The sequence below is a fragment of the Hyperolius riggenbachi genome, chromosome 3 (genome assembly GCF_040937935.1).
Source record: "Hyperolius riggenbachi isolate aHypRig1 chromosome 3, aHypRig1.pri, whole genome shotgun sequence".
NCBI classification, from domain to species: Eukaryota; Metazoa; Chordata; class Amphibia; order Anura; family Hyperoliidae; genus Hyperolius; species Hyperolius riggenbachi.
In genome coordinates, this window is record NC_090648.1 from 123,793,289 (window position 1) to 123,805,987 (window position 12,699).

The 12,699-nt window shown below is 44.9% G+C and overlaps 1 protein-coding gene across 1 annotated transcript in view; it reads right to left on the reverse strand.

Annotated features, from left to right (window-relative positions):
• Positions 1-1,689: 1,689 nt before the first annotated feature.
• SH2D6 (SH2 domain containing 6) overlaps positions 1,690-12,699 on the reverse strand; it is a 56,254-nt gene continuing 45,244 nt past the window's right edge. Inside the window, exons 10-12 of the mRNA XM_068272388.1 lie at positions 6,897-6,980; positions 5,850-5,993; positions 1,690-1,929 (exon numbers count right to left, since the gene is read on the reverse strand). Coding sequence (XP_068128489.1) covers positions 1,813-1,929; positions 5,850-5,993; positions 6,897-6,980 — 345 coding nt within the window. The 3' untranslated portion in view covers positions 1,690-1,812. The remainder of the gene's footprint in view (positions 1,930-5,849; positions 5,994-6,896; positions 6,981-12,699) is intronic.

The window sequence follows — 12,699 nt, forward strand, 5'->3', positions numbered from 1 at the left end:
TCTTCCATGTGTGACTCCCTCTTGTATGACCAGAAGGTATCCTCTTCCATGTGCGGTGCACACAAGCATTTAAACAAATGTTATGTGCTTGATGAAATAAAGCTTTGATTTTATTGATACAGTTTGGTTGCAGACTCTAACCTTCAGTTGAATAAAGAAAGGCAAAGCATGCAGGACAAAGCACATCCATCAGCCATACTCAGCAAGGAAATGCCATCCAGCAGAGAGCTAAGCTTGTTTATTGTAGAATGTATATGAGCACTCGGGCTATATAGATTATTATTATTATTCATAATTATAATAATAATAATAATGTGGCTGTGCTCAATTTTTGTCCTAGACCGACCTGTATTATTCATTACACTGACTACACTAATTTAGTAAGGAGAGATCTCTGTTCACTTTGCCTGGCCACAGATATGTCAGAAACTTATGCCACCCACTGGACAGCTGAGGAACTTGCAGACTCTGAAAGCCGCTTTTTTTAGACAAAGGAAGCTGAAAAGCTTCACAATACCTAGGCCTCACGTGGATGAAGAATCCATATGCAGTCTGCGTTACGTCAGTGTGTTTCAAATATTTCCATCAATTCAAAAATATCTTTATCTCTGTGCATTCTACAGGCATATTAGGCCTGAGCTTGGTGCAGCAACAGGTTCAGTATAAGTATTTATTTATTAATTATATTATAGCGCCGACATAGTACGCAGCACTGTACAGAGTATATTGTCTTGTCACTAACTGTCCCTCAGAAGGGCTCACAAATGTATACTGTGTGTGTTTGTGGGTGTGGTGGCAGTATATAAATTGGTTCATATTGTGTTTAAAAATGTATCTTTGTTGCTAGATTACTAACTGATATAGAATACTGCTGTTTGCAGCTTCACCTATGATAAAACTACGCTCTGTATATTAACGCAAAATGTACCTGAAACCTACAATATAAAACCTGTCTATTACTTGTGAGTTTTGTCTGTTACTTGGGGGTCCTATCTTTTTCCTCGAGGTGCTGCTTATTACCGGCGGGTTGTCACTGGGGGTTGGCAACAGGTGGGTGGGGGGAGTTTGCAACCAAAGATCTATTTGGGGGCACTTTTTTAATGGAAGTTTGTAATTAGGGGTCTGTCATGGGGGGCTGTAACTTAAAAGGAAAGCCATCTCTTAATGGTATCTATTATGGGTTCTGTTTTTTTCACTGGACATGCATCCTGCCCAATTATGTTATGGGGGGGGGTCTGCCTAATTTTGTTATTACGCTGCCTAGTTTTTATTTGGGAGACATTTGTCTGTTTGGTTAATTTTTTTTGAGGGGCCCTGTTAGAATATATTAAAAATGTATGTGCTGTGTGCAGTGGGTATCAATTCCTCAATCGATTCCCATCAGAGAGGAAATGTTTGTTTTGCCACATCAGGTGGCAATCAATGTACGGGTACCTTTGAACTTATTTGCATTAACATGCATTTAAAATGTTTATAGGAATTGACCCTAAAGACCAGAAAATCAGAAGAATTGTCCATAAATACAAATGCTATTTTAGAGAGCTGAGATGATCCAGAGGTACTGCCCTTGACTGTGAAACATGAGTTTGTGAGTTTGATTCCCTGGACCGAGGGGTAAAAGTATACAAAGTGAAAATGCGGTAAGTGAGGTGGTCAGGAATGATGCTAAAGGAGACAGCAGAGTCTGTGTGGTGGAATGGCCCCATTACTCCTTGTGACAGCTGTGGGGTAGCTGTAGACAGTTGAACACCAGTTTACTATACAGAACAATCCAGTTATGATACAAGGGACAGCCACAGGTGATGAGAGGTCTTATAGGAGAGCAGGGAAGAGCAGGCTGGTGGACTCCCTCTCCATTGTCTGACGATTCACCAGGTAGAGCTGCTCGTGCTTGTAATGCTCAATCAAGTGGACAACACTGGGGAAAACCTGATAAGAAAACAGAGATGGTGGCATTAGAGAAGACAGAATCACATTACAGCTATGGGGGTCATTTACTGAAGCTGGAGAAGAGTGGGGAACATAACTAACAAAACTGGACTGGACTTTTTTGGGGAAATATATCTTTCATTATCAGGTTGCCAAATATACATACTGCGCATGCAAGCAAAACAACGGACTGCACTATATGGCCGCTGTTGTTGAAATTACGCTGTACACACATGGCCAACTGCACGATATGAGCCCAACAAGGATGTGAGTTGACCTGCCGGATGGATCGGGAAAACTAGTCACTTGTCTAGTCGTTTGCCACGTGCATACATGCCTGATTGTTGTCCAACAGACCAAAATCAGATGACGGTCAGGCAGTTTGGTTGAGCTGTGTATGGGCCTTTAGTGGCAGGTAAATAGCGATCTAGTGGCAAGTGGTTTGTGATATGCAGGCAGATGGTCACAGGTGACAGGTAGTGGGTACAACCAGTGACAAATACAGTGGGTGACAAGTAGTGTGTGCTCAGTCCCAGTGATTGCACAACTGTACAGTAGTGGGTGGTAATGTATGATGGGTGGTAATGTATGATGTGTGCTGGTTCCACCTACCACTCTCTGCTGGCCTTCCTATCCCTGCTCTTTTCCAGACTGCCCTCCTCAGCTGCCTGGCTTTCCTCCAGCATCCTGGGCTCCACACTGTAAGGACAATGACAACTATGGAGAAGTGCAGCTTCCCACAGCCATCCTCACTGCTGCCACCTGCTGTCCATGCAGTGTAGACCCAACCAGCCTCTGATCGGCTGTCTGGAAGCTCTACACTAGAGATGGCCCGAACTTCCGATTTTCGGTTCGTGAACTTCCGCAAAAGTTCGGTTCGCGCGAACTTCCGCGAGCCGCAATAGACTTCAATGGGGAGGCGAACTTTGAAAACTAGAAACATTTATGCTGGCTACAAAAGTGATGGAAAAGATGTTTCAAGGGGTCTAACACCTGGAGGGGGGCATGGATGATGGGATACACGCCAAAAGTCCCGGGGAAAAAACTGGATTTGACGCAAAGCAGCGTTTTAAGGCGGAGCAATAGCATATGTGGTCAGTAGTAGAGGTGCCTGGCTCTACTGACCACATATGCTATTGCTCCGTTGTTATTGCCTGATGAAGCGGGATCAAACCTGCGAAACGCGTTGCATATTTGGAGTTCATAAATAAAATATATTGACTGTCTTTACTACAGTCGTTGTGTGTCTACTTGGAGGAGGTAAGTCCACCACTACCTCCTATATTTACCAAGAATTTGGTTTTTAAGCTCATTTAGCTTCCTTTTATCCTCTTGGTGCCTCTGTTCTCCTGCATAACAACACTAAACGGGATCAAGTCCTGAACCCTTCAAGCAACAACAGTTGTGCATGTATACGCACCTTAAAAGGACAACTGAACAGAGGGATATAAAGGCTGCCATATTTAATTCCATTTAAACAATACCAGTTGCCTGGCATCCCTACTGATCTCTTTGGCTGCAGTAGTATCTGAATCACACACTTGAAGCAAGCATGTGGCAAATGTAGTCAAACTCAATTCAAACATCTGATCTGCATGCTTGTTTAGAGTCTATGACTAAAAATATTAGAGGCAAAGGATCAGCAGGACAGCCAGGCAACATGCATTGTTTAAAAGGAAATAAATATGGCAACCTCCATTACCTTTTCAGTTCTGTTGTCTTTTATGGGTTAAAAGCATGGGAATGCAAAGTGGTTAACTTGCCAGCTTCCCACATTTAAAGATACTAGTGTCTACCAGTTCTCTTTCACAGAGACAGTACAGCAGCTTCTGTGGCGGCAACTTAGACTATGATAATGCTTTACCTTCAGGCGGACTGGGAGTAAATACTGTAAACTATTACACAGTGATTTATGGAAACAGGTAATGTGTCCTAGTTCATCTTTTATGGAAACAGCTGGTTACACAACTGCAGAGTGGCACAGTAAACCTTTACAGACAAACCGAGTAAGGCTCTGCCATGTATTGTCATATTTCCTGGCAGGAACACTGTGTACTATATATTCCACCAGCAGCAAGGGGAACAGTGAAGGTACGACATACACAGGAAGCCTGGCCAACCATAAAAAATACATGAGCTGCCAGCAGAGTGGGAGGAGCTTCCGACATTGGGCAATATCGTTTTACAAAAGCATGTTAAACGATGTTGCCCACCGCTGCGATATGGGACGGACACAGCAGATTGGATCTTTAAGATCCCTGACGACTCTGCGCAAAGTACCGTGATCACTTACTTCCTGTTCGTGCCTGTCATGTGACACCCTGCAAAGTCACGAGCAGGAAGAGGCTTCACTTGACGACCGCTGTTAAGGGGACGTCGCTGGACCCGTCGGGCGGTGAGTACGTAGAGCATTGCTCCTGTGGGTGATGTTGGTATGGGGGGGGGGGGGGGGGGGGTTGGACATTTTATAGACCGCTGTTCAGTACAGCCTAAAGGCCCATACACACGTCTGATTTTTTTTAAACGACCTGTAGTTTGGACGTCCCATCGTTCAGTCGTCCGGACGTCAAATCGGGCGTGTGTACAGTCCGTCGTTCAGCTGATAAGACTGGTCTTGAGCGATCCGCCAGGCGGATCGCTCAAGACTAGTCTTATTAGCTGAACGACGGACTGTACACACGCCCGATTTGAAGTCCAAATGACGGGTCGTTTAAAAAAATCCGACGTGTGTATGGACCTTTAAACAATGACGTTACCACAGGAAGTCAGTATTACAAAACCAGCCAGCCAGATAACAAAAAATTTAATTATATAAAACTGGTTTGTATATTACCCTAGGCACTACGGACACCAAACAAACTACTTGCTTTTGTGTCTCTTCTATGATTTGTGCTAGGGCTTTGGCTAGCATCTTGTTACTCAGGGGCGTAGCAATAGGGGTTACGGAGGTTGCGACCGCATAGGGGCCCCGAAGGGCCTTCCCTCAACTACAGTATTAGCTCTCTATTGGTCCGGTACTCATAATAATCTCTTCTATAGACACTTTGAATTGTGGTAATCATTAACAAACTGTTCCCCATCCCCCTCTTGCACCTCTGACACTGGGGTTGTCCTTGGCAGGTTTTGGTGCGCCGTATCAATTGTTATGTATAGAGTGCTTTGGGGGCCCCATTGTCACCTTGCATCGGGGCCCACAGCTTCTTAGCTACACCACTGTTGTTACTTTATTATAAGTCTATGCTTTCTCTCTCTGCATGATATTGATGACAACATTCTCTCCCAAACGAAGCAGACCCTGGATTTTTTGCCTAGACAAGTTTCCTTGACAAAAGCTACAGGGAAGCTAATACAATATTCTGCTGGCAAAACAACACTATTGTAATGTGAAAATAAGCAATTTATATAAGCAATAGTTGTTTGTCCTAAACAAACATCCATGGAGTTGGTACTCTCTTTGCAAGCTAGGCATGATGCTTTGTTCTGGGACAGGATTCATAATGCTTTAAACCTTGTTAGAACCCTCCATAAAATTAACGTTATCGATCATCAATTGTTGGAGCAAATTTTGAGGAATGAGTGTTGTACAGACACTCTGTTTGGGTACAGCTGAGGAGTGTGCACTGCTTAGTGGAGAGGGAAGGAGGGATGACAGATGACAGGCAGTGCATGAAGGAGCGCCATCCTGTGGTGCAGAAACAAAAGAACATAAGTGCTAATTTCTTGCTGGCTGTTTAGTGATTCGCCATGGGATTGCTAACCAACGTCATGGGGCAGCTGTACACAGGGTCAATGTCTCTATGAGACTTCTCAGAATGGTTATCTTAGCTGAGTTCTATCTAGCATGTTGAGTGAGGCTTATGTTTTTCCCCACCTCTGCATCTTACTTCAGTATAACAGCACATAGTCAGCTGGTCACTAACCTCTTCATGCCTCTTGCCCTCTTTTCCCAGTGAGAATCCGCAGGAACCCACTGCCCTAATTGGAATGTTGTAGATGTAGTTGTGGTAGAGCACTGCCAGGGTGTACGGGTGTGTTGAGCTCTGACGCACCAGGAAGCAACCATCCTATACAGGTAATAAAAACAAGTTATCAGAAAGGGCCAGCACTATCATTAAAGCGGTCTGAAACTCAGAACCTCCTCTCTGCTTTAAAGGATACGCAACAGCATAATAACCTTAAGGAAAAAACATTTCTTTCTTACAGCTGATACAAATCCTGCAATAAATTTAATGGAAGCAGACATATTGTGCTTTCAAATGAGCTTATCTGTCGTGGCAGTCAGCTGACACAGAGGTGAGATCAAATTACAGCTTGTAATTAGACACAAATGAGGGGGAATTAGACAGGTTAAACCAGGCATGGGCAAACTTCGCCCTCCAGCGGTTAAGGAACTACAAGTCCCACAATGCATTGCAGGAGTCTGACAGCCACAGTCATGACTCATAAAGGCAAATGCATTGTGGGACTTGTAGTTCCGTAACAGCTGGAGGGCCTAGTTTGCCCATGCCTGGGTTAAACTCTCTAAATACATACAGGGTGCATTTCTCTATGTTTTCCTTCTGTCCTGTGCAAGAGTTCTGGTCCACTTTAAAGTTGTTCTATCAATATATATGAAAGCTGCCATATTTATTTCCTTTTAAGCAATACCAGTTGCCTGGCAGCCCTGCTGATCCTCTGCCTCTAATGCTTTTGGCCACAGACCCTGAACAAGCATGCAGCAGATCAGGTGTTTCTGACATTATTGTCAGATCTTGTAAGATTAGTTGAATGCTTGTTTCTGGTGTTATTCAGTTACTATTGCAGCCAAATAGATCAGCAGGGCTGCCAGACAACTGGTATTGATTAAAAGGAAATAAATATGGCAGCCTCCATATCACTCTCACTTCAGTTGCCCTTTAATAATTCCAGGTCTGCTGGACCCACACAGGTTCCTCACCGTTCTCCAGCCTTAGAACCAGTTTTTTTACCTTATTGATTGTGCGCAGGGCTCTCTCTGCTTCTTTGCGCTCCATCTCTCCTCCATACCAAGGGTTACTCTCCAGATTCATGTTCTGCATTATAAATCAATACACCAGGGGTTAAAATGGAAAATCTCAGAAAGTCTCATCTGTCCTCCAATGCAATACCCTGGTACACCATACTTATCCAGTAAACGAATAAGCCCCGTGTGACGCAGTGTCTGAGATTCAATAAGCAAGCTGTAGCTGTTGTTTACTTGCAGTCCACATGGTGAAAGCAGACATTGATATGCTTGTCATATAACAGCCACTATGACCCCTCGTCTTAACAAGTGCAGCCACCGTTCATGAGACCTCGTACTGCTATTAAAGGGTGAAGCCACCATGACCCCTCATTCTCCCATAGCAAATACAGCCACCATGACCTCTTCCCTACATAACAGATACAGCCATCATCCATGACCCCTTATCCTAGATAAGTGTAGCCACTGTAACCGCTCTTTCCCACATAATTAGTGCAGCCACTGTAACTGCTCTTTCCCCCATAATTAGTGTAGCCACTGTAACCGCTCTTTCCCACATAATTAGTGTAGCCACTGTAACCGCTCTTTCCCCATAATAAGTGTAGCCACTGTAACCGCTCTTTTCCCCATAATAAGTGCAGCTACTGTAACCGCTCTTTCCCCCATAATAGGTGCAGCCACTGTAACCGTTCTTTCCCCCATAATAAGTGCAGCTACTGTAACCGCTCTTTCCCCCATAATAAGTACAGCCACTGTAACCGCTCTTTCCCCATAATAAATGCAGCCACTGTAACCGCTCTTTCCCCATAATAAGTGCAGCCACTGTAACCGCTCTTTCCCCATAATAAGTGCAGCCACTGTAACCGCTCTTTCCCCATAATAAGTGCAGCCACTGTAACCGCTCTTTCCCCATAATAAGTGCAGCCACTGTAACCCTCTTTCCCCCATAATAAGTGTAGCCACTGTAACCGCTCTTTCCCCATAATAAGTGCAGCCACTGTAACCGCTCTTTCCCCATAATAAGTGCAGCCACTGTAACCCTCTTTCCCCCATAATAAGTGCAGCCACTGTAACCGCTCTTTCCCCAATAATAAGTGTAGCCACTGTAACCGCTCTTTCCCCCATAATAAGTGTAGCCACTGTAACCGCTCTTTCCCCATAAGTGCAGCCACTGTAACCGCTCTTTCCCCATAATAAGTGCAGCCACTGTAACCCTCTTTCCCCCATAATAAGTGCAGCCACTGTAACCGCTCTTTCCCCAATAATAAGTGTAGCCACTGTAACCGCTCTTTCCCCTCATAATAAGTGTAGCCACTGTAACCGCTCTTTCCCCCATAATAAGTGTAGCCACTGTAACCGCTCTTTCCCCCATAATAAGTGTAGCCACTGTAACCGCTCTTTCCCCCATAATAAGTGCAGCCACTGTAACCGCTCTTTCCCCATAATAAATGCAGCCACTGTAACCGCTCTTTCCCCATAATAAGTGCAGCCACTGTAACCGCTCTTTCCCCCATAATAAGTGCATCCACTGTAACCGCTCTTTCCCCCATAATAAGTGCATCCACTGTAACCGCTCTTTCCCCCATAATAAGTGTAGCCACTGTAACCGCTCTTTCCCCCATAATAAGTGTAGCCACTGTAACCGCTCGTTCCCCCATAATAAGTGCAGCCACTGTAACTGCGCTTTCCCCATAATAAGTGTAGCCACTGTAACCGCTCTTTCCCCATAATAAGTGCAGCCACTGTAACCGCTCTTTCCCCATAATAAGTGCAGCCACTGTAACCGCTCTTTCCCCATAATAAGTGTAGCCACTGTAACCGCTCTTTCCCCATAATAAGTGTAGCCACTGTAACTGCTCTTTCCCCCATAATAAGTGCAGCCACTGTAACCGCTCTTTCCCCATAATAAGTGCAGCCACTGTAACCGCTCTTTCCCCCATAATAAGTGCAGCCACTGTAACCGCTCTTTCCCCCATAATAAGTACAGCCACTGTAACCGCTCTTTCCCCCATAATAAGTGCAGCCACTGTAACCGCTCTTTCCCCCATAATAAGTGCAGCCACTGTAACCGCTCTTTCCCCCATAATAAGTGCAGCTACTGTAACCGCTCTTTTCCCCATAATAAGTGCAGCCACTGTAACCACTCTTTCCCCATAATAAGTACAGCCACTGTAACCGCTCTTTCCCCCATAATAAGTGTAGCCACTGTAACCGCTCTTTCCCCCATAATAAGTGTAGCCACTGTAACCGCTCTTTCCCCATAATAAGTACAGCCACTGTAACCGCTCTTTCCCCCATAATAAGTGCAGCCACTGTAACCGCTCTTTCCCCATAATAAGTGTAGCCACTGTAACCGCTCTTTCCCCCATAATAAGTGCAGCCACTGTAACCGCTCTTTCCCCATAATAAGTGTAGCCACTGTAACCGCTCTTTCCCCCATAATAAGTGCAGCCACATTGGCTGCACTTATTATGGGGGAAAGAGCGGTTACAGTGGCTGTACTTATTATGGGGAAAGAGCGGTTACAGTGGCTACACTTATTATGGGGGAAAAAGTGGTTACAGTGGCTGCACTTATTATGGGGGAAAGAGCGGTTACAGTGGCTACACTTATTATGGGGGAAAGAGCGGTTACAGTGGCTGCTCTTATTATGGGGGAAAGAGCGGTTACAGTGGCTACACTTATTATGGGGGAAAAAGCTGTTACAGTGACCTCTCTTCTGCACACAAGTGCAGCCTCTATACATAAGCGCAGCCACTGTAACCACTCTTTCCCCATAATAAGTGTAGCCACTGTAACCGCTCTTTCCCCCATAATAAGTGCAGCCACTGTAACCGCTTTTTCCCCCATAATAAGTGCAGCCAATGTGACCTCTCTTCTGCACACAAGTGCAGCCTCTATACATAAGTGCAGCCACTGTAACCGCTCTTTCCCCCATAATAAGTGCAGCCACTGTAACCACTCTTTCCCCATAATAAGTGCAGCCACTGTAACCACTCTTTCCCCATAATAAGTGCAGTCACTATAACCACTCTTTCCACTATAACAAATGCAGCCACTTTGACCCCTCTTTCCACTATAACAAGCACAGACACTATGACTTATTTGTCCTGCTCTTGTACAGGAGATCACAGTGTCAGAGCCATTATGCACTGGAGGGCCAATCTCATGGCCTTTAAATTGCGGGAGGTGTCAGCATATAACATTATTTTTCTTTTTACATTTCTGTTTATTTTTACTCCCTTACTGCAACTGTCTCACGTTCATTGGGTGTGACTACTGCTGTCACCCCCCAAAAGAGGGTTACAAAGTGCTAATGTATTTTTATGTGTGTGGCGCCTTTAAGCTTTAGACGCCAGGTTTGTGACACTAAAACGGCGCATGAGAAGAGAGAGTAATCATCCGCATTGGTCGCATAGACCGTTGCTAAGTGACCAGAGTATACAAAGTAGGGAACTTGCTGGAACTTTCCAGAAGCCCCGCGCGGCCTGTAAGAGAGCTATTTCGCAGGCGCAGGGGGCGGAAATAATGGTGTAGACGGAGGGAACTGGCTGAGACTGGAGAGAGAGTGCACCTGAGAGAGTGAGAAGGACAGGACTTAGACCAGGAGCTGGCGGCGCGGAGCGGGCAGGAGGTGGAGAGAGACACAGGCCGTAGCAGTCGCCCGGAGAGTGAGAGGGAACCCGGCGGCCACAGAAGTGACCAGCGCAGAGCAGTAAGGACAGCAGGTTGGACAGTGACCGGAGGACGAGGTGGCAGACCCTGCCCAGACCCGAGCTAGGCCAGAGACTACAGACAGATGAGTACAGGCCTGAGGGTCAACTAAAAGCCACAGAGTGTGTTTTTTTAAAGTGGTGTTTCTAGAGACTGTTAGTGTGAGAAAGCCTTCCACACACTGCGACATTGTGCTAAGAGAAGTTACTGCTGATTATAAGAAGTGCATAGAGTGTTCAGGCCTTGCTGCTGCAGAAAGACATTAGTAGCCTCCCTAAAGTACCCGCATAGCTGATTCAGCTCCCGCTTTGCATTAAGTCCTGGGATATATAAAGAGACATTGTTCCTGTCAAATCCGTTTCAAGTCAGGAGTTAAAGTGATAAGTTCTTCAATTGATGTGTTCTGCAGAATTACAGAGAGTTTGAGATTTAAAGAGAACTTAACAGTATTGAAGAGGATAAAGTGGAGAAGTTACATTGCATCTACTAAAGTGTGCTGCAGGAGAAATCAGGTGATACCTGATCCAAATACAAAGTCAACTAAGTTGGAGTACAAGTTTTGCATCAACTCTAAATTAGAGCTTATTCAGCCTTGACGACAAAGTGCACTTAAACAAAGTTCTATTGTAAGAGGGTGGTATTGATGGTATAGAGGGGTGCATCGGTCACTTTATATTTTATTTACTTTTATTTTGCGTTAACCCTTTCTGGTTATTTGATTTATATTTTATTTTGTTTGTTATTTTGGGAGGCCCTATCCCAAGGGGAGGTGTTTTGGAGGTAAAGTAAATTGGGTGTGACCATACAAAGAGTAAAGAGCCTAACAGTTCTGTGAACAAGTTGAATGTCCTGTTCAGGACCAACCAGCGGAATTGTTTCAGTACCATCTCAAGAACTGTCACAAGTTTCCCCAGGTTTTGCTGAGCATTATAGCTTGGACTTGGTTAGAAGGGACTGAGAACTATTTAGAAATTGAACTGAATTGCTCAGCAGACCAGCCCCTTATCCCCAGCCCACGCCCAACAATGGTACTGTGTATTGTATATGCTATAAACAACACACCTGAATTTACGATTTGCACACAGAATGAAGCCTTATGGAGAGATAAGAATTAAAATTTAACTTTTAATAAGATATCTAAAAGGAGCTACATATACATTACTACCTATGATTGACAATGTGATACAGTCGGGTTGGCGGATACGTGGTTGCTGGTCATAAAGACCGTCCTACCAATCTCCCACTGTATGACTAATTATATACCCCACACCAATACCCTACATGTTTCGTTTCATAAAGTTGAAACTTCGTCAGGAGTGATTGCTATCTAAAGTGCAAGAGTGCAAAGTGCTAAAATAATATAGACATATTAATAAATCACAAAGTATACATAATAGTAGGTAATGTGGCCGCAAGCAGCAGCCAAGAAGAGTATGACCGTCCAGGCTGCCCTTTTATAGTGTATTGTTGGTCGCAATGGATGCTGGGGGAGGTGGTGTCCGGATACGCCCACCTATCTGCCCATCAGGGACCTTACCATTGGTCACTGATATGGTCTATCAGAAGATTGGCCAATCAGAAGGCACATCCCAGTCCACCATTATATTGTATAGAAGGTGAAAGAGGTAAATTACAGTGCCTATTTTTTCTTGGCCAGGTTCCTCTCAATACATCCTATGGCCCAATGTCCATGACGTCGTCCCTACATACACTCCCCGGCCAAGAAGAAGTAAAAACGGGTCCCTCCGTAAATAGCGTCATCTGATTGGTTGTGAAGTTAGTTAGAAGGTAGTGCCCGGTGCGCCAATCAGAACGCATCTGCTGCGGGACTCGGCCAATCAGAAGGCGCCTTGTATACTCGCCGGCTCCACCTAGCCCGCCGCATATCTCCGAGCAGTGCATAAATTAAATGACGCCATGCCGTCGAGCGGCCACAACTACGCATATGCTTAGAGCGTGGTTACCAGGGCAACCTATAAACATAAACAAAGGAAACCAGGAAGCGCTAACAATGGGGACATCCACGAATTCCTGGCTAAAATATAAAGCATCTACCAGGGGATAGCGTGACAGGA